This window comes from Sebastes umbrosus, chromosome 21 (genome assembly GCF_015220745.1).
Source record: "Sebastes umbrosus isolate fSebUmb1 chromosome 21, fSebUmb1.pri, whole genome shotgun sequence".
Lineage (NCBI taxonomy): Eukaryota > Metazoa > Chordata > Actinopteri > Perciformes > Sebastidae > Sebastes > Sebastes umbrosus.
Window position 1 is genome coordinate 12,214,181 of NC_051289.1, and position 21,083 is coordinate 12,235,263.

Consider the following 21,083-nt stretch of genomic DNA (forward strand, 5'->3'; position numbering starts at 1 on the left):
AAGTCTGACTGATTCGTACTCTGACTGTTTGAGTGAATGACTAGCATGCCGTGCACACACAGAGTATATGACACCCAAATACACACCATGCATATGCGCCCACAGGCATGGACAGAGGGGAGCGCCGAACAGGCACAGGTGCAATCGGACGAATGCGTTTTTATGAGCGGTATCATGTTGGTGTGTCACAGCCCCCGGAGAAGTTTGTTTATGGCATCCAGGGTCACGCAGGCTGGTTCTCATGGTCTATGTTTGTCTACGGTTCCCAGAGAATATGCCTACACATGTTCCACATTTTAGGGGTGTTTAGTTTCATGCGCCAGCAGCAGCGCTACACTTAACTGGGGTTTGCTGACTGAGCTGCTACCACCTCACCCCGAGGAATCTCCCTTTTTTTGTCCTCTCTTTTTATTGATTGCCACTCATGGAATTGGTTTGAACTTGCATAATTACGGGAACTTTTATTAAATGCTGAACGCTCGCTCATATTTCATTCACTTACGTCAGCATTTGGTGGCTCTACGGGTCAGCAGATAGCAGATGTTTCTGTGATATTAAGCCTATCACTTGGCTATTCCCCAATTACTAGGAAGAGAAATCATTGGCTACTGGGTCTGTCGGGTCTTTGTAGCAAGATGAGAGTAGTATTGGTATTTCTAAGTCTAAATCATCCATTTTAGCTATTGTTAACTTGTAGCTAACTTAGCTTTATCTAAGCACTTAGATGGTAAGAGTGAATTTATAATTGGTTATGTTTACTGGTTTGATTTGATACATACTGATCATCTTCATATTGTTTTTCTTTGACTTGTGTTTATTTCAGGTGCATATAATCGTCTGATTGTTTTTCTGTTTGAAATGTCATAACTGAGATGTGTCGAGGCTTGCTTTTCCCAGAAGCACATTACCCAAGATCTTCTGTTAAACCTATTACCCATTTCTCTTTTTTTTGTTGCTAAACAAATCTCTGTCTGTATTGACACTGACATAACTCTCTTCAGTCTGTATTATGAGCAAAGATGACTCTATCTTTATTCTAAGCTCAGAACCACACAAACACAAAGTAAAGCTCAATTTGCTATGTAAAACATTTATCTACCTTTCCTACCAAAATCAAGTCAACACCATATTTAGGAGAATGGTGACATGCACAAAATGTTTACATGCACAAAATATATTTTGCCCTTATTCCGAAAAAGAAAATATTCCTATTAAGCTGTTAAAATGAATATTATATAATATAACCGGGGGCGTACTTGTTCGACCGTGCAAACACACCCTCTCTCAACCACCTTCTTGAAAAGGTTGGCATTGTGATTTTTAGATTTTTGCATTTCGAAAAACCTGTTGATATCCAAGTCTTTCATTATGTTTAAAAGTAGGTGTGTTTCTCCTTCTTACCAGAAATGTGGGCTTTTCTTTTTGGGCATGCATCTCTGCAAACTGTCGGCTAGTTGGTTTGTGTACAACCCACAGAGCTGGCTGCAAACAGACAAGAGACAGTGTGTCACAAACTGCCGTAAAGCTCCAACTGAGACGCATATTCCGAATGTGCTGTATACACGTCCAAAGAATGCTCCTAAAACCTGAACAATATCGGCATATCCCACATGTCTTAATCGCAAAATGCTCCATTGGGAATAAGGCCTTATTCAGAATATCCAAAACGGAATATGCTGTTTACATGACCCTTCTCAAAATCTGAATATTGTCATATTCGGAATAATAGTGGAATATTAGTGTGCATATAAACGTAGACATTCACTCAGCAGTCCAAATGGATCTCTATTTCTTTAAACTGGTCCTGCACCATGGTCTTGTTTTCATTGTCAATCAGTAATCAGTGCATATATAAAGAAAGGTCCATGTCTTCCTAATGATGTGCTAATATTTCAGTTATTAGTTGTGTTCAAACTCAGCAACGGTCTTATTTTCCTTTCCAATTACCACAATATACAAGGAAGAAAATTCAAGTCACACTTCTCAAGTCAGCAGTCGGTGAACATTACAGGGCTGTTGAACTTGGTAAACTGCCGAGCTGTACCAGAAAGAAATCCTTCAGACTTGCATTTGCTCTCTCTCTGTCTCTCGTTCTTTCTCTGTGCCACCATGCTGCTGATTTCATGGAAAAGAAGTCAATCTCTTTATTCTTGACAATTACCTCAGTGGAAACCCATTGAAGCAATTTGCCATAGCTCTCTTTTGTGGTAAAAGGAGTAATTTATCTGGGGTATATTTGACGAGTCAAAGAGACAAGAAAGCCACCCGTGAGTGAGCCATGCGCTCTACTCCCTCTCGCTTCGTCTCTCTGTGGAGCTCTCGCAGCCTGATAGAGTGTTTCTGATGGGAGTGTGGGTTTTGACAAGAAAGTGGCTGGAGGAATATAAATGCGCTGTATTTTATTCATCTGAGGTCGTCTATCGCTAATGGTTTCCATTCATGGCTTAGAATAGATTTAACAAGAAAATGCTTGCTCGAGACTTATATCCCATAACTGCGGCTGCTGATCCTCTGATTGTGATTCCATGTTTTCATATCACACTATAAATCAGAGGAGAGGTTTCCCTTTCATTCACTCTTCCCCCCCCCTTCCTTCTCTCTCTTTCCCACCTCCATCCCCCTCTTTCTCTCACCCCTTTCCTCACCCTCTTGAATAGTAAATCTGCTTTTTCCCTTGTAAAATTGAACCGCACTTGAAAAGCAAGCCTGCCAGAAGATCAATACATGTCCCTTTGAAAAGCATAGAAAAGCATTAGGGATAGGACTGCACAATTATGGTCAAAATGATTATGACAATTATTTTGTATCGATATTGAGATCATGATTATTTAGGGGCAAAACATTTTTATTGCACTTTCGCATTTATATAGACAGAGCACTGCTTTCACTTCTATGTTGTGCTATGTTCCTGCTAATGTACAAATCTTTGCATCAAAATACGACGGGTCCTTATTCACAGTGCATTTTATAGATGCAAAATATAAAAACTATGGTATGAAAACATTTTACCAAATTTTCCCCTTCTACTCTGGACTGCAGCCGCAACATTCAGGAGGTTTCTCACAGGCTGACGCTGTAGGGTGCGCATGCAGCAGCATGATAGCTCCCTGAAAGTGAAGCCAAAACATGTCGATCGCCCCCTGGTGGCTGGCTGTTGGTTTAGGAAGCGCCTGTTTTGATATGCAGCAGTTTTCATGCTAAACATGAAAATGGCAGTCGATTATGTTCATTTAACTGAGGGATGCTAAAATTGTGATCACGATTAATATTCAATTAAATGTGCAGCCCTAATAAGGCATCATGTATTTTGATGTGCATTTTTATTATTGTGATATCATATATATATATATATATATATATAAAATAAGGCTGTCAATCAATTAAAATATAGTAAAATTAAAAATATAGCTAACTGCAATTAATCACACATTTTTTATCTGTTCAAAATGTACCTTAAGGAGAGATTTGTAAAGTATTTAGTACTCTTATCAATATATAAAATATGCTTGTTTATGCAAATGTGTGTATATATTTATTACTGGAAATCAATTAACAACACAAAATAATGACAAATATTGTCCAGAAACCCTCACAGGTACTGCATTTAGCATAGAAAATATGCTCAAATCATAACACGGCAAACTCAAGGCCAACAGGCAACAACAGCTGTCAGTGTGTCAGTGTGCTGACTTGACTATGACTTGCCCCAAACTGCATGTGATTATCATAAAGTGGGCATGTCTGTAAAGGGGAGACTCGTGGGTACCCATAGAACCCATTTTCTTGAGGTCAGAGGTCATGGGACCCCCATGAAAATGGCCATGCCAGTTTTTCCCACCAAAAATGTATCTGCCAAAATTTAGCAAAAGTTTGGAGCATTATTTAGGCTCCTTCCCAAGCTAGTATGACATGGCTGGTACCGATATATTGCCTAGGTTTCCTTGTTTCATATGATACCAGTATCTTCACTCTAGCTTTAAAACTGAGCCCGCTACAACCTGAAAATCACAAGTTGCGTTAATGCAGTAAAGAAATTAGTGGCGTTAAAACAAATTTGCCTTAATGCGTTATTATCACTTTAACTTTGACAGCCCTAATATAAAATAAGAAAAGCTAATTTATGCAATACTGTTGCCCACTCATTTTGAACGGTGGTTGCCAGAAATTGTCCTCACGGAGTTTCCTAAATTTCCATCACGGCAACATAACGATAATAAGTGTGTGAGTAATGCCAGTCATATTGACTGACACTAAGGCCCATTTGTTAGTGTTACCAGCATAAGGCTTTTGCTTAGATATACAGACCTCAATACTGGGTGTCCATAGTTAAGGATATGAACACTTAAATACACACCACCTTCAGGACAGGAACACACATGCATACATAAATAAATACAGGCAGCTTTCCCCATTTCTGAAATGACCTTGTGTGTTTTTTAATCATTTCCCTCTTAGGGTTCTCAAAACCGCCTCATGATTTCCAACGGACCACCTGGTGTCCCGCAAGCCGTTCCCACTTTGAAGTCTTTTGGACCAGGATTCATTTAATTATACATTAAGATGCATCCATAATATTGATGGGGTGGCCTGGCAGCCTTGGCACTACAAAGGGTCTCTTACCAGGTCCGAGAGAAACATGAGGGGTTTAACTAATAGCCGTGAATGCACTCACTCCAGGTTCACATTTCACTGAATTGAGGCCATTCTTCTTCATTAAAGTGGCCTGCGTTGTACCCCAAACACGCCACATACCGGCGGATGGGAATCATTTCTCGCCGTAACATCTGAAGTTTTGTAGTTGTAACATGGACGAAACAAAGATCATAAATGTGCCTGTCAAGGTTAAGAGTTGTGAAGCCGTAAACATGTTGGAACAAAGAGCCAGTGATCTCTCCTCGCTGCCTTGCGCTTGGTTTTCTCACTGGAATTTTGTCATAGATCCTACACTAATTTGGGCATTTTTGGTCAAACAAATCAGTGGAGTTAAGAGTCTGAAAACACCAAGGTCTGAGCATTTTCCCAGTGCGTACCCAAAGCCAAGTGAGTGCACCGGGACAGAGCTCTCCTTCAGTCAGCTCAGTGAGGCCGACGGGCGGGTCTTGGTGGGTACAATGTGCTGCCCTTGGCCTGCCGGGCACAGCGAGCCCTGACACAGGCCCTCCTCAGTGTAAAAGGCCCTCGTCAGTCCTCATGGCAGCAGACCAGCCGAATTCCCTCGGATTACAGAAATATTTGGACAAACCTTAATCTAAAGCCTCGCAATAATTATTTTTTCCCCTCTGAAATGGAGAGGGAGCAATCAGCCTGCACTGAAAAATGTCACTGGTCTGAATCTAACATTGTTGCTCTCCATCTTTATCTGCTCTGCTTTGCCTCTCAGATCAGTTTGCAACTAAACATTATAAGAAATATTTTCCACAGTTGGTCTCTCATGGTTTGAGTGGAGTTCCTGGACAAAGTTGACTGTATGCAGAAAGCTCTTTACCGTCATTGCTAGTCATAGAGCCTATAGTTCCCAAACAGCCTACAGAATTCAAACTATGCCATCAGACTTTAATTCCCCTCTCTTTGCCATTGTTCCTCTGTGACTTGGCTGCCTTAGAGATGGACTGCTCAAATAGAGAGGGAGCGAGCAAGAGAAGGGGATTTGAGGTGCTTTGAAATGGCCATTGTCCTTCATAGTTAGGCCCTTTATGAATGACTGATTTACTTTAGTGGGGCAGGGCATCTGGTTTGGGTTTAACTTGCATCTTGTTTTGGTAAGGTGAACCCCCTCTCACCTCCAAAACTCTTCATGTTAACTTGAACAAAAGCCCACGGGCAGACACACATTAGTGGACAAATACGCTGCTTTAAGGCATACATGGATTCATTGCTGTCAATCAGTGTGTTTCTTTAAGAAGAATTGTGTCTTCTCGGTGTGTCTGCTGTTCTTCAGTGACAGCTGATAAATACACAGACTGCCACTGCTGACTGAACAGAACCTAAGCCAGATGCAGCCTGTGTGCAGAAAACGAATATGCAGGCCAATCACAACCAGGCTTTTTACAAGACTTTTGTTACCTTCATACCTCTGCGCTGAGCCCCCCCCTCCACTCCATTTTTCTTCCCTCAGAGTTTCCCCTCTTAACCCTTGTGTGTGGCTAGCCTCAGGTTGCTGAGGTTAGGTTAAACAAGCCACCATCAAAGCCATATTACCACTCGGGTCAGAGGAGGGTCAGGGTGCAGCAGGGTGTGTGGTTTGAGGCCCTAACTGGAGGGCACGACTGCCAACCAGCCAAATAGTACTGCCCTGGATGGTTACACAAGCAGCAGCTCTATTATGTTCAGCTTTGCTCAGCGCACAAAGCACAGCTGTCTGTGCAGCCATACCAAATCACTGAGCAATGCTGCCTGTGCCAAAGGAGAGTCAGTGAAAGAGCTGTTTTCTGCAAGTAAAGTAGGAAAAAAACTTTACTGTCATGAAAGTAAAGATTAGTAAGGTGTTGAGGTGTGCTAAAAAAAACCCTAGTGTTGATGGCTATTAATCTGAAAATTGCACATCTTTTATGTATCCGGCAGCTGTGTGTCTGAAAACTCCATAGTGGCCTTTTTGTTCCAGTCCTTTGAACCCCTGGGCATTTCACGTTCCTCCCATCCCTCCCCAATACTCCTCCCCCCAGCTTCCCCATGATGGGTACAGTAAAGGCTCATTTAAAGGGTCATTAGTGCTAATCCTCCAAAACAATGAGGAAGGAGAAACAATGTGCTCCCTAGTCCTCCAACTCGGTCCAGGAATAAAGCCCTCTTGTCTGTTCTACAGACGTAAAGCAGAAGCCTGTTGTACTTATATCCCGTTAGATGACATAAATAAATGACTCATTCAAAATAGAGGGTTTATAAAAAACGACACGAAACATTATTCTCACAGAGGGTTCGTGAAATTGGCAACATGCATTTTAACTCAGATGGAGGCAAGTAAGAAGCAGTGGCAATAACAGAGGAGAGGATCAGAAGCCAACTGTATAATAACTTTCAGATTTGAGCGTATTTACTCATTGTTTCTTGTATTTACAGTGTTTGAGCTGCCTCTTCAGCTCGAACACATCCTGCAGTGTTTAGAGCTGGATGCACTTGGTACTTACTGTACTTCCCTGCTGCCTCTCATCACTAAGTGTGCCTAAAGGCAAGAACTATAAGTGTGTGTACACAACAAAACACTCTGAATTAACTGTGTTTGAACACACCGATCTCATTCGGTTAATCTTATGCAATCAATCCTAATAACCAGCAATGATTAAAGCGGTATTTACACCAATGATTTATGTGCTCTCTCAACTTTCACATCCGGAGCAGATGAAGTTTTTTGATAGACATTAATAGAATATATTAAATATTTACAATTAATAGTCCTTTATGCAGTTGATTTGTCTTCCTTGACTTGTAGCAAAGACTGTTTTCTGAGGCAGAAATTGCTGCCGAAGCACTCTTGGTCCGTTCTGACAGAAGTACACTCAGACTAAGGCTCTGTCCTATCGTGAAATGGCATAAGAGTTGTCTTTTCCTGGTTTTAAAGACTGCATTACAGTAAAGTGATGTAATTTTCTGAACTTACCAGACAGTTCTAGCTGTTCAATTACGTCCCTTTGCCCACTCATTATATCCACATTACTGATGATTATTTATCAAAAATCTCATTGTGTAAATATTTTGTGAAGTACAGCCAGCCAACTCTATCAATCTACCTCTAACCTCTGCTCCACAAACGGCAGCTGCTAATCTCTACACACTGGTCTTGTCACTTAGCTGGTCATTCCCTGATGCAGCTTAAAGTTCAACATGTCATATGAGCATAAAAAAGTCAGGTTACTGGGGATGCCACATAAATAATTGGGCTGTTTCCTTTGATTAGAGGTGACTTTGAGATGGACTGTTGTCAAATGATCCAGGGGTGCATTTGGCAAAGCTGCTAGAAGTCCTTCTGGTCATAAGTGAACTTGAGATGACCGGGTGAGGAAAGTGGATCAGGTGAAATTGAGTTAGGATGAGAGGTAGCCCAAAGGACAAGGGGAGGTCTGCGCTCGTTCGTGGCAGCAGTGTCGTTTTGCCTGCGACAACTATGTGTGGCACTTTATTAGCCCTGCCATCTCGGTCATTTCAGACAGTGTAGCTATTGATACCACTACAGCTAACCACATCAGCACCACAAGGTTTGGATCAGATTCCACAATGGACCTTCTTGTCTGTATTCTCACTTCTCTAAATCGCATGAAGAGGCTATTGCTGGGAACCATTGGCATGTAAAATTGAATTCGCGCTGGGTGCTAACATTACACTAGTTGGCCGACTGGTTGATTTCAGGTCTTCCGCAGCCCGACCGAAATAGAGGCTTGATTTGGGTTGCGTCTATTGTTTCTGGGAAGCTTTCCCATTCATGTAGGAGGACTTGGACCCTCACAGCAGGAGAATGTGTTTTTGTGGGAGAAAGCCTTGTGTGTGTGAGTGTCTTATGAGTTTCTGCGTGTCACCATATGTTTGTACAGTAGTTTGTGTTGTGTGTGTAATTCACTGTGAGGTTCTGTGCACTCTGCCACCCTGCGCTGGAGGGGTGTTTGTCCAAACGGCGCCAATGTTTGCACAGGGCTGTCACGATGACTGGGCTGGCTGGCCCGGGACGCTGCTACGTCTGAAACACAGGACAGACCAGAGTGCTCTTAAAGCTCCGTCTGAAGCTCTGTTTATCACAGGCAACATCTGACTAGAGGAAAAACAGATAAACTGTGTAGTGTAAGGAAAATCACCTATTGACCCATTTGATGTGTCGTTGAGAGAAGATAATTTGTAGTGGTGCTATCTTATGTAGGGCCATCTGTTTGGCACCTCAATGAGAGCAAATGTTTGCGGATGTAGGCTTTTTTATGGATGCATTTTGCATGTATGTGAAAGGACTAAAACCCACATATCAACATGGTGCATTAATGACGAAAATAATTTGCATTTTTCACCCTTTAAATGTTGATACACTTAACCAGAGTGCCGTCCATTATGAGTCAGACACTGTAGATGATCATTTATTTTAAGTGATAGTTTCTTCTCTTCAACTGGCCTTTTTGTGGACATGAGGGTAAAGGCGGAGCCACCCAGTGGGGTTTGACCAGGCTCAGGTGTCATAGACCTGCCATTTGTTTTCAGGCCATTAACTCAGAATAGCGAACAGTATGGTGCCACTCAGTGTGGGATTGCTGTCCATACGGCGCTTTTTCACAGGCAATGATGGAGTGCTTATTGTTACAGCGTCAGAGTTCATCCCACAGCCACAAGCCATATGTTCATATATATTAATGTTACTGAAAGTTACCTACTAATTTAAATTGTCTTCAAATTTTTCTCCATTTTGCCTGTCCGCTCAATCTTGGATCCACGTTTGAAATTTATTTAAACAAGTGTGATTATTGCTGCAACTAATGATTATTTTTATTGTCAATTAATCTGACGATTTTTTTCTTGATTAATCGATTAGTTGTTTGGTCTAGAAAATGTCAGAAAATGGTAAAAAAAATGTCGATCAGTGTTTCCAAAAGCCCAAGATGACGTCGTAAAGTGTCTTTTGTTCATAACTCAAAGATCAGTTTACTGTCATAGGGGAAAAGAAACCAAAAATAATCACACTTATGAAGCTGGAATCAGAGAAGTTTGACTTTTTTTTTCTTAAAAAATTAGTCTAATCGATTATCAAAATGGAGATTAATTCAATAGTTGACAACTAATCGATTAACCGTTGCAGCTCTAAGTGTGATGTCTCTTTTAGTGACTGCATAATATCTATCTTCTTCTGAAGTTGGGGAAAGCTCAGGCTTAATAGCGCTGCTAGTATATATTTTACACTGGTCCCTGGCATTTAAGCAAAGCATATGCAGACTTTTTATGACCAACCATGACATTGTAAGTGAGCAAGAGGCTGCAAAGTGCTATGATGACTCAGTGGTAATCTGTGATTGGCGACGGTGGCGCTGGGGTTAATGTAGCGGAACCCTCTCTCCGCCTCCCGTGCCCCCTAACCCCCTCCCCCCTAGTGTGGTCCCATCCTCCCCACCGGCCCTCTGTCACGCTTGACTCGCCAGGGGGTGACTTTTGAGTGACAGGTGGAAGGTGGGCAGCGATTGGCCGACCGCAGGAGAGTAGATGTGGGTGTTTTGAGTGCAGGCAGCCAATGGCGCGGTCTCAGCACAGTTGGCTGAATAACAGCTCTCCAGTGGAGATAGAGGGTTTCCGTGCGTGAGTGTGTGTTATTTGACACAGAAGGAGAGAGTGAGAAACACAAGAAAAAGTACTTAGGAAACAAAATGAGACTTATGGGATTTTCTGAGGTGAGATCTGTGTTTCTAGAACTGCGCTTGTTGTTTGAAATGTTTTCATGGGGTTGCTGTGATGTAGTTATTTTGTTTTCAGTTAAGGTCAGGAGAGTTGATGTTGAGGGATCTTGTTTACAGGGGAGAGCATTGATGGGGTTTCAGTCAGCACGCAACTTTTGTTGGAACTGTTGGGTAAGTTTTCCTTGGTGGACCATCAAGGGCTGAAACGCGGATAAATCTATTTTGGCTTCTCGGTTTATGGATAAACTGTTGTGTTTGAGTATGATTTGTGAGCAGATGCAACACAATTTCTCAGAAGTAAATATGCCTAAATGTTCCTACAGGGAATCTAGACTGTCTCTTTGAGAATATAATGCAATTCTACAACTTTAAAATTACCCGCTTTATTTCTCTTTTTTTCCTCGTTGTAATGTCTCCATGTGTTTTTCTCCTTCTGTTTCTTCATAGTCGACCACGGCTGCGAGAGCTGCACGGGTGTGAGTGAGTGGCCTGGCTGGACCTCTTCTCCCTCCCTCCATCTCTCCATTAATCCTCCCATCTACCCACCCCGTCTCTCGCCGTCTCGGGCACCATGCTGATGCAGTGGCTGGCTTGGTTGGCCCTGCTGTCTCTGGACTGGGCTCCAGGCTGCTGGGCCTTCACCACCACCAGGGCTCAGGGCCTGAGGGGTCGCATCCAGAGAGACCGCAGAAACATCCGGCCCAACATTATCCTCATCATAACTGACGACCAGGATGTTGAATTGGGTAAGGTTGGCACACGTTCCTGGTCTTCCTGGAATTCTGTTGGCCCTATTCACTTTTCATTTTAGTCCTATTTTTGCCTTTTGTTTCTGTGATTTCTTTTTCTTATTTTTCTTTCTATGCTATCTTTGTCTTTGTGGGCATTTGCATCAGGATTTGAGTGGTCTTTCTCCACACATGAAATATTAAATAGAGGCCATAAGCCAGAGCAGAATGGCCATCTGGCCTATTAATTGCTGAATAATAATTATTTGCCACTCAGAGAATTCAGTACGAAACGGTCGAGTGATCTTAATAGAATGAACTGTGTTTACATACACAAGTGATTGTCATTTAAAAAAAAAAATTGTCATGGTGTATTGGCACAACCTGTTTTTTTTAATTAGTATTGAACTTCCATACCTTGTCCTCCAGGTTCTCTACAGGTTATGAATAAAACCCGTAAGCTCATGGAAGATGGAGGCACAACTTTCACCAACGCCTTCGTCTCCACGCCCATGTGCTGCCCGTCACGGTCCTCCATGTTGACGGGCAAGTACGTCCACAACCACAACACCTACACCAACAACGAGAACTGCTCGTCGCCTTCCTGGCAAGCTCAGCACGAGCCACGCTCGTTCGCCGTCTACCTCAACAACACCGGCTACAGGACAGGTTGGTGAACAAAGACATGCACTCACATATATAGGCACCTATACAATATTCAGCAGTAAGGACCTCTAAATGCAGTGCTGGTGATGTTTTCCCATTATTTAATATGTAAAAGTGGCGTTTCTCAGGTTGTGATTGGGTATCATCTCACTTTTTTGCCAATATACCGTCAATCACCACCAGCTCAAATGTCCTCCCGTGGCCCTCTTTATTCACTCGTGTTAGTCAATGAACATTTTTACGGTAAGCTCGACTCCACCGCCCGGCCCGGCTGTCTGCTGTGAGAAATGCAAACAAGGTGAGCGTGCCAGGTCGCTGTCGTCTCTCATCAGACAGTGTCTGTGTGAATGATGGGCAGGCGTTGGACTGGGCAGCTCAGTGGGGTCCTGTGGGCTGCAGCACGGCCTGCGGTTTTAGAGCTGATACGTTAGTCTGCAATTAGCCTTCTCTAGGACAGGCTGGCTCCCTGCCCAGCCTATCCGAGAATGCTGTAGCAGTGAAGCCAGGGAAAAGGAGACGAGCATAAAAGTTATGCGTCTCACACACACACACAGATAAAGTCACACAGAATTGCGATTTTCACAGATGCAAACAAAGAAAACATACATTTATGGCCTAAGACTTCATATTAAAAGAAACCTTCCTTTATCTCTCCTTCTCTTCTGCAGGCTTCTTCGGCAAATACCTCAATGAGTACAATGGCAGCTACATCCCACCTGGGTGGCGCGAATGGCTTGGATTGATCAAAAATTCCCGCTTCTATAATTACACTGTCTGTCGGAATGGTTACAAGGAGAAACATGGTGCCGAATATGCCAAGGTATGTGTTCCTATAATTTAAAAAAAAGGGGCTATTAACTCATTTGTTGTCCCTTTATGACCTAATATAAAGACTTCACCTGACAAATTGCAGGTTCCACTGCACATATAAATACAGACATGGAAGCACTTCACTTATCACGGTGTTGTGATCTAGGCTGGTAGGAATTCTCATTCGAGAATTAAAGGGAATGACTTGTGGAGGAGTCTCCTCTTTCTGCAGCATCCCTTTATTATGACGTACCTTACCTCAACATTTAGACACTGTAAAACTGAAGCCTATTTATGAGAAGCCTGTGATAAATACCACCCTGCATTTGTTTTTGTCTCTCTTTCTGTCTGCTCCTCTACTTTTTGTCTCACTGTGAAGTTTCGCGGAATGATTTTGTGCTATAATACCACAATAAAAAAGGAGGGGAAATTTCACATCACCACTGTCAAGACTCTGGAGATGAACACTGTGGTTACCCTGTCTTTTTGTAGCTCCGGATGGCATCGCTCATCAATCTTCCCCAAATGTTTTTGTAAGAGCTGTCAGTTTGTTTTCACAGCTCTATGCCAATATCTTCCCGGGTAGCGTAGTCCTGGGTACATGAAGAATCTGTGAGGAGGGCTTCTAGTTTGGATACATGTCAAGTTTCAAGATGGCCTGCCCGAAAGATGGGCAAACAAATGTTTGAACTGCTAGTCCTCTGCCAACTTGGACTGAGGTGTAAAGTTACCCACAAGCTGAGGCCAAGGTGTTTACACGACATGTGCTTGGTCAGCAGGTTGTGGTTTAAAACCAAATGGACACACTATTTGCTATTTACTGTCAAAAACCATTAACCTGCTGCCGCTAGGACAACCACAGCTCCTCTTTTTAGAGTCACACAGGGTGAGAAGGTCATGGTATTCCACACAGCTGGCACACCAAGTCGTTGTGATTAGATGAGGCACTTTCCCCGTGATTTCATTCAATTGGGTCCCATTTGATTTTCCATCCGTAGGAGGATGAGTTCATTGAGGTTAAGACCTTTTGCGTGAGATTTAGTCAGAGAATATGATCCATAGACTTTTTTTTCTTCAAATTCCATGACCGAAAAAGACACAAAGCAGCCTACGTTGCAAGCCAGATGTGATATTCTGGTGTCATCAATGCTAACAGAAACTGCTCAGAGATCAAGAATCAAATCCACAAAGCCCTGCTGCATTGACAGTCAAACCATGAAGGTTATTATAAAACTTTAAATGTCAGAATATCAAGTTAAATGGGTGAATGTCATCTGGGAAATCAAACCTTGTGTGAATCGACTGTCACTTTGTACTAATCATCTCCAAAAGGTTCTGGGAAAAGTGATACTCTTCACCTTCCTGTCCATTTTAGAGCTGCTGGCCAGTCATTCCCCATAACACTGTTGCTTCCTTTTGACCTGCCAGAGCCCTTATAGCAGCAACGGCTCCAATTTTGGAGAGCTGGCAACACATAGAAAACAAGTATGGCAACGCTTCGCCATGTGCACGCAATCACCAGCCTCCATGGGCATGTGCAGCCACCAGGCCATTAAAGCTGGCCTGGCTATAAAGCCTATTAATAGAGACAGGATGAATCAGCCAAACCCACTTCTGACATTTCAGGAAAATCACCCTTTACCCTTTCATTCTGAGCCTGGCACTCCCTTCTCCACGCGGTATGCCAGACAACAACTGGGGCATGCCAAAACTGCAGGTAGAATGGTTAATCTGTTGGAAACTTGGCAAATGATATTGTGATTTTAGTTCAGGGTGTGACCTACTGTACATTTAAAAAGACAGACTCCACCACGCCTGGAATAAAGGTTTTGATAAAAAATGTCGGGGCCTGTGGGTTGTTTGATGTGACAATATCACATTTCCTCTAGTCTCGAGTCTAAGCTCTTTACAGTAAGTTAGAGTTTCATTCATTCAGTTGTCCTCTCTTTCCCCATGCCACTAAAATTTAAATACGAGCACTCTGGGACTTTGTGTCTTTCCCATTTCCTGTCTTTCTCCTGTATACAAGTCATCACTCACTCCCGCTCATTTCCCTAGTAGTGCCTGAGGCTTGTATCTGTTGAAGTTATTGTGACTGATTTGTGTGTTCCATTATCTCCCAGAGTGAAGCAGTGACAAGAAAACACATGTTAAGAGAACGGGGATGAAGCTTAAATAGGAGTGGAGGAAGCTAAAGGAGAAAGAGAATGGATAGTCCAGAGAGGAGTTAGAGGGTGGGAGCTGTCATAACAACATACCATTTGAGAGCGCCAGGCTCCTCTCACCATCAAGTGGTGTCACATTCAATAGTGCAGAGATTCACTGATGAGGCAACAGCGCATATACTGTATACACACACACACAGACTCAAGCACACACTCGCATTTACACAGACACACACACACAGGCAAGCTGCCAGCTGTTGACTCGACAGATTGGTAGTGTAGTGTACTCAATGGCCCCGGTTCATATCCCCACTGGCCCCCGTCCATTTATTTAAAAATGACTGGATGAGGGAAAGCAACATGTCATGGTGATTGGACTGCGCGAACGAGTTTTATCAAAGCTTGTGTTGTTTTGCATTTCCCCCCCTTCTCTAGCCTTCTCTAGATGGGATTTTAGCCCTGCAGCATCTAATAACTCCTATTTATTCACTCTTTTTTTCCAGGACTATTTCACAGATCTGATCACCAACGACAGCACCAACTTTTTCCGCATGTCCAAACGCATGTACCCCCACCGCCCTGTGATGATGGTGATCAGTCACGCTGCTCCTCATGGCCCAGAAGACTCGGCTCCACAGTACGCGGAGCACTTCCCAAATGCTTCGCAGCACATGTAAGTTACATTCAGACTCATATTATCACAAATGCCAGGGCTGGTTATCGGTACTCGATACCTTTAAGGTATCGACCGAAACGAACCAGTACCAAGTAGTATCAAAACATCTCCAGCCAAATGATACCTGCATCCATCCTTTTTGGGCCCAGATCTAGAAAAAGATGACGTTCTTTGATTTATTGCGACGTGTGATTGGCCCTCTACTGCAGCAGCTCCATCTAGGGCTATCAATTTATTGAAATATTTGATTAATCGCAAATTAATCAAACATTTTATTTATTTATTTCGCACAATTTATCTGTTCAAAATGCACCTTAAAGGGAAATTTGTCAAGTATTTAATACTCTTATCAACATGGGAGTGGGTAAATATGCTGCTTTATGCAAATGTATGTATATATTTATTACTGGAAATCAATTAACAACACAAAACAATGACAAGTAGTGTCCAGCCCTCACAGGTACTGCATTTAGCATAAAAAATATGCTCAAATCATAACATGGCAAACTCAACAGACAACAACAACTGTCAGTGTGTCAGTGTGCTGACTTGACTATGACTTGCCCAAAACTGCATGTGATTATCATAAAGTGGGCATGTCTGTAAAGGGGAGACGCGTAGGTACACGTAAAACCCACTTTTATTCACATATCTTGAGGTCAGAGGTCAACGGACCCCGTGGCGTTAAAACGAATTCGCTTTAACACGTTATTATTGCGCTAACTTTTACAGCCCTAGCTACAACCCATACAGCCAGAATTGTCTTCTGCACACGGCTCTCCACGGCAACGCAATCCCACAACCTGTGGGTCGGGGGACGGCATTATCAGTGGTAACCGCTGTATGAGCGCTATGCAATGTGGCAGCGATTAGCTAACCAGTGGGACACACACAGAGCTTCCATTCACATGATGGGTATCGAATGAAGTACTCTATTGGTATTGATATCACTTTAAGAGTACTGGCATTGGTACTGGCAGCGTAATGTTTTAAACGATACCCAGCCCTAACACACACTCAAATACACACACTCATCAGGGTTCCCACATAAGACTTTTAACCCTGTAAAATGATGAAACATGAATGTTCAGGGCCCGTATTTACAGATTATATACGCAGACATTCGGGCGGCTTTCATCTGCTGCGTTATGGAATTTTTTCTCGTTAACATCCAATTAGAGTTTTTATGATTTGGTGTACATAACATTATTACAGTACTCACGCCCCTCAATCCCCACTGATGACAGGTTGCTTAGAAGCTGCTGGGACCGACGACTCGGCAAGCGTGAAATCAAAATGATTTATCATCCGAGAATAGCTGGAGCACATACCATGAAGAAGATCAGGGATGGCTTATTTTATGGAGCACGGCGCTCATGCCAAGCCCACATCGGCCTCCCACAAGTCTCATTACTGAGCGGAGGCAGCGTTGCAATACTGTGGGTCTTTCCATGGCAACATGCCCTGCCATCTCCTGGTGGGCCCTCCAACAGGCTCCCAGGATGCACTACTCTACTGGGTGGGGGGGGAGGGATGGTGTTTTAGAGAAGTAGATGTAAGGTTCAAGGCTGCCATTTCTGCTTTCTGTTTCCCAGCGCTTTCAGTGTTTCCTTCCTCTCACTTTCTAACCCACTTAACATTCCCCTCTGTCTGTTTGCTCTACCTCTCGGCCGCTCTATCTGTATATCTCTGTTTCTGTCTGTCTCTTCCTCTGTCTTGTCTCGCTTTCTCATCCCTTGCCTCTCACCCAGCCCTCCCTCCCCTCCTGTGAAATGCGCAGAGGACTTCCTGATCCTGTCCATATCAATCAGTAGTTTCTCCCCGCGGCTCTTGGGACGAGAGGAATGCATTGTGCGCTTTGGAACACCCTTTGTGACATTATTAATTTATTTTTAGCTCAAGCCTCTGGGTGAAGGGGTGGGTGGGGGGGGTGGAACTGGGGCCCGGGGGTGACTAAAGGGGTTGCCCCAGTGATTGTGTGTCGGTGCAGTGTGTGCGGAGTATGTGGTGTGGTTACTGCGGCAGCACAGGTGGTTGTTAGTGTGGGTGGGTGTTTGTTTTGGTGTTTGTTGACTACACACTTCTATAGCAGATATGGAAAAACTTCTTTTTTTTTTCACTGGCAGATGTTTTGGAGCAAATTCCTTTTATATACATGATTTTTAGGGCTGTCAAAGTTAACACGATAATAACACATTCATGCAAATTCGTTTTAACGCCACTAATTTCTTTAACGCATTAACTTGCGATTTTTAGGTTGTAGCGGGCTCGGTAAAGCTAGAGTGAAGATACTGGTATCATATGAAACTAGAAAAACCCAAGAAATCCAGCGGTACCAACCATGTCATACTAGCTTGTCATGAAGGAGGCTATAGAACGCTCCAAACTTGAGCTAAAGTTTGTCAAGGAAAGACTGGTATGGCCATTTTCAAAGGGGTCCCTTGACCTTTGACCTCAAGATATGTGAATGAAAATAGGTTATATAGGTACACACAAGTCTCTCCTTTACAGACATGCCCACTTTATGATAATCACAAACAGTTTGGGGCAAGTCATAGTCAAGTCAGCACACTGACACACTTACAGCTGTTGTTGCCTGTTGGGCTGCAGTTTGCCATGTTATGATTTGAGCTTATATTTTATGCTAAATGCAGTACCTGTGAGGGTTTCTGGACAATATTTGTCATTGTTTTGTGTTGTAAACTGATTTCCTATAATAAATATATACATACATTTGCACAAAGCAGCATATTTGCCCACTCCCATGTTGATAAGAGTATTAAATACTTGACAAATCTCCCTTTAAGGTACATTTTGAATGGATAAAAATGTGCAATTAATTTGTGACTAATATAGATATTTGAATCGATTGACAGCCCTAATGTTTTTCTTTTGTTCCAGTTTGAGTTTGAATTAGTTCAATTTGGTAATTTAGCTTAGGTAATTCTCTACAAAAGTCCCTGGCAAGGTCATTTACTAATGGAAGGGTATGACATGAAATTTGTCTGGTCTGCCTCTTTCTGTCTTTGCAGCAGATACCTCTAATCCGTAATGCACAGAGTTGGGAAGAGACTGCGTGGCAGTAAGGGAGGAGCCGCCTCATAAATCAAATGAGCGTCTGTACCTTTGACAGCAACAATAGCAGGGGAGGGTTTGATGTTAATGTCATTAACATTCCTTACTGGAGGTGTTTTCACCCTGTCTCTTAGATGTAAGCCAAGCTCTTGACTTATTTTAAACACTATAGATGTGGTGCGGATTCTTCTATAGCAGGGAGAAGTGAATGGAAGTTATTCTGGTCGTAGCTTTAGGGAATGTCACTAATGCTCATGCGGGATGTGTCTATGTTAAGTTCTGTAAGGTCAGGAGGCATTCTGGGGTGAACAGTGTGCCCCTGGGCTGCTGTAATCCAGGGCTAATACCACCAAACGCCGTCCTACGTATATGTGACAGGTGGCAGGTGTGACCTCTCCTATGGACTGGCTTCGTTCCACTGACCCCTGCATTCCTGGTTCCCTTATGCCCAGGGCCCCATACCTTGGTGGCCCATTGCCCAGAGACAGGTCCCTTTGTGGGGCTTATTAGACCGCCTGGCTCGGTGGGTGAAGAGTTCACTCTTCTCACAAAGCAGGCCTGAGGAGACGAGGGCAGAAGGCAGCTCACTCAATCAGAGCAAAGCAGCTCCCAGCAGGTCTTCATTAACTATCTAAGTCTTGATACTTTATCCAGCGGCTGCTTATTCAGGAGGTCCAACCTGTTAGTTTATAGTTTGTTTTAGGAGTAAAAGGGAAATTATGTATTATTGTTGCATTTTATGCCAACACTACAGACTATAAATATAACTTATGAATTCTGGGGTTGACTACATGTGTTTGCAGTCTATTATTTATATACTATTTCTGCTTTGAACTGCAGAAACTTCATACATTAGTCCACTGTTTATCTCTCTGCTTTACTTTACAGCTAATACCGCAGACAGGTGAACGGCTTCTCTCAGCTATAACTCTCCACAAACAAGACTGCCTCTCCCTCCCTCTTTGCTCTTTATCCACTCTTGTTATTCCCCATTTCAAAATGACCATGACTTATTGAGTTTTTGGTCCAGAAGTTGTTGCAAACTTGACTTTGGGGCCTATTATTTTCTTAAGCATGTGCCAACCCTCAAATGACTTGTCTGTGCCAAGAGCGCAGTGGAGCTGGGAGACTCTCGTCTCTGTGTGAGGGGAGAGAGATGGTCAGAGAGAGAGAGAGAGAGGTGTGGAAAAACAGCTAAGGTGCTGGCTGCTGGGTATTAAGACATTTCCTTCAACAAACAGAGCAGCTATTGATGCGTGTCAAACGCGGTGGACAACTGCGGCACCTGTTACCGAGCAGTAGTTTGTGAGAAGTAGCAGACAGGTGTTTTTTGGCATCTTGAACGGGCTCTTCGTAGCTGTTTACGTGCTCTGATAACTCCCAACTCGCCATAAAGATTTTCTTACTTCTATGTGACTTCATCAGGCAGACAGTATACATGTTCTGTGAATCCTGAATACAAGCAGTTTTTTTCACATGCCTGTCTCCTCTCTCCCTCCTTTGTGCCCTCTTACTAGCACTCCAAGCTACAACTATGCCCCAAATATGGACAAACACTGGATCATGCAGTACACTGGCCCCATGAGACCCATCCACATGGAGTTCACCAACTTCCTCCACCGGAAGCGGTTGCAGACACTCATGTCTGTGGATGACTCAGTGCAGAAGGTATGTGTAATTACCAATGGACTTTTTAGGGTTTTTATATTTGTTCCTCTGAGTCATGTAGTTTCTCTAAATGCCTGTCTTCTTATCGTCACTCATTTGACGTCTTAGGTGTTTGACATGCTGGAGGAAACCGGAGAGCTAGATAACACGTACGTCATCTATACAGCAGACCACGGCTACCACATTGGTCAGTTTGGTTTAGTCAAGGGCAAGTCGATGCCGTATGACTTTGACATCCGTGTGCCGTTCTTCCTGAGAGGACCCAACATAGAGCCAGGGGCAGTGTAAGTCATTATCAGAATTTCTTAGTTTACAAGTCACATTGTCTCTACAGTACATTGTACAAGGTCAAGAATGAGCTGTACTGCGTCTATCTTTCTCTCAGTGCGTCATGTTTTGTCTCTGTTTGTTCTGGTTCCTTGGTTTTGTTATTTAATACCACTGTTTGTCATATCAGAAGATTAATGAAACCTCATGTGCATGCACTTCTTCAGAAACCCTCATCTGGTGCTGAACATCGACCTTGCTCCCACGATTCTCCACATTGCCGGGCTGGACACCCCTCCAGACATGGATGGAAAGTCCATCCTTAAGCTGCTGGAACAGGATAGGACTGGCAACAGGTCTGTATGGATCCATCATGCCATGCTGTAATAGATATTATGTACAATAATTGCACAGTGTGCATGATATGTGCAACAGTCTTATTCGTTTGACATTATTGAGCAAATGCAAATTTCCGTAGCCAAAATAATTGCTTTTGCTCCAGCTGAGCACAAAGTGGGTTCAGGGCAATTTGGTGGATTTTCCTTGGCTGCAGGACTTTGGCTTGGACTCACTGAGGTTATTTTTCTGAAGTTTCCCGTAGAATTTTGTTTGCAAGTTGAATCATTTGTTTCCCCAGCAAACCCACTGTACAAACAGTGTCCAATATGAATGAAAA

The 21,083-nt window shown here is 43.1% G+C and overlaps 1 protein-coding gene across 8 annotated transcripts in view; it reads left to right on the plus strand.

The window, feature by feature from the left end:
* sulf1 (sulfatase 1) overlaps nucleotides 1-21,083 on the plus strand; it is a 96,638-nt gene that overhangs the window by 61,529 nt on the left and 14,026 nt on the right. For 7 of the 8 annotated variants that reach the window (XM_037756927.1, XM_037756928.1, XM_037756922.1 and 4 more), the window contains 7 exons: nucleotides 10,800-11,098; nucleotides 11,510-11,749; nucleotides 12,415-12,566; nucleotides 15,225-15,394; nucleotides 19,990-20,140; nucleotides 20,249-20,424; nucleotides 20,635-20,763. In XM_037756927.1, the coding sequence (XP_037612855.1) occupies nucleotides 10,924-11,098; nucleotides 11,510-11,749; nucleotides 12,415-12,566; nucleotides 15,225-15,394; nucleotides 19,990-20,140; nucleotides 20,249-20,424; nucleotides 20,635-20,763 (1,193 nt within the window). In that variant the 5' untranslated portion in view covers nucleotides 10,800-10,923. Of the gene's footprint in view, nucleotides 1-10,487; nucleotides 10,524-10,799; nucleotides 11,099-11,509; nucleotides 11,750-12,414; nucleotides 12,567-15,224; nucleotides 15,395-19,989; nucleotides 20,141-20,248; nucleotides 20,425-20,634; nucleotides 20,764-21,083 lie in introns of those variants that run through there. The other variant, XM_037756925.1, reaches the window with a different exon arrangement.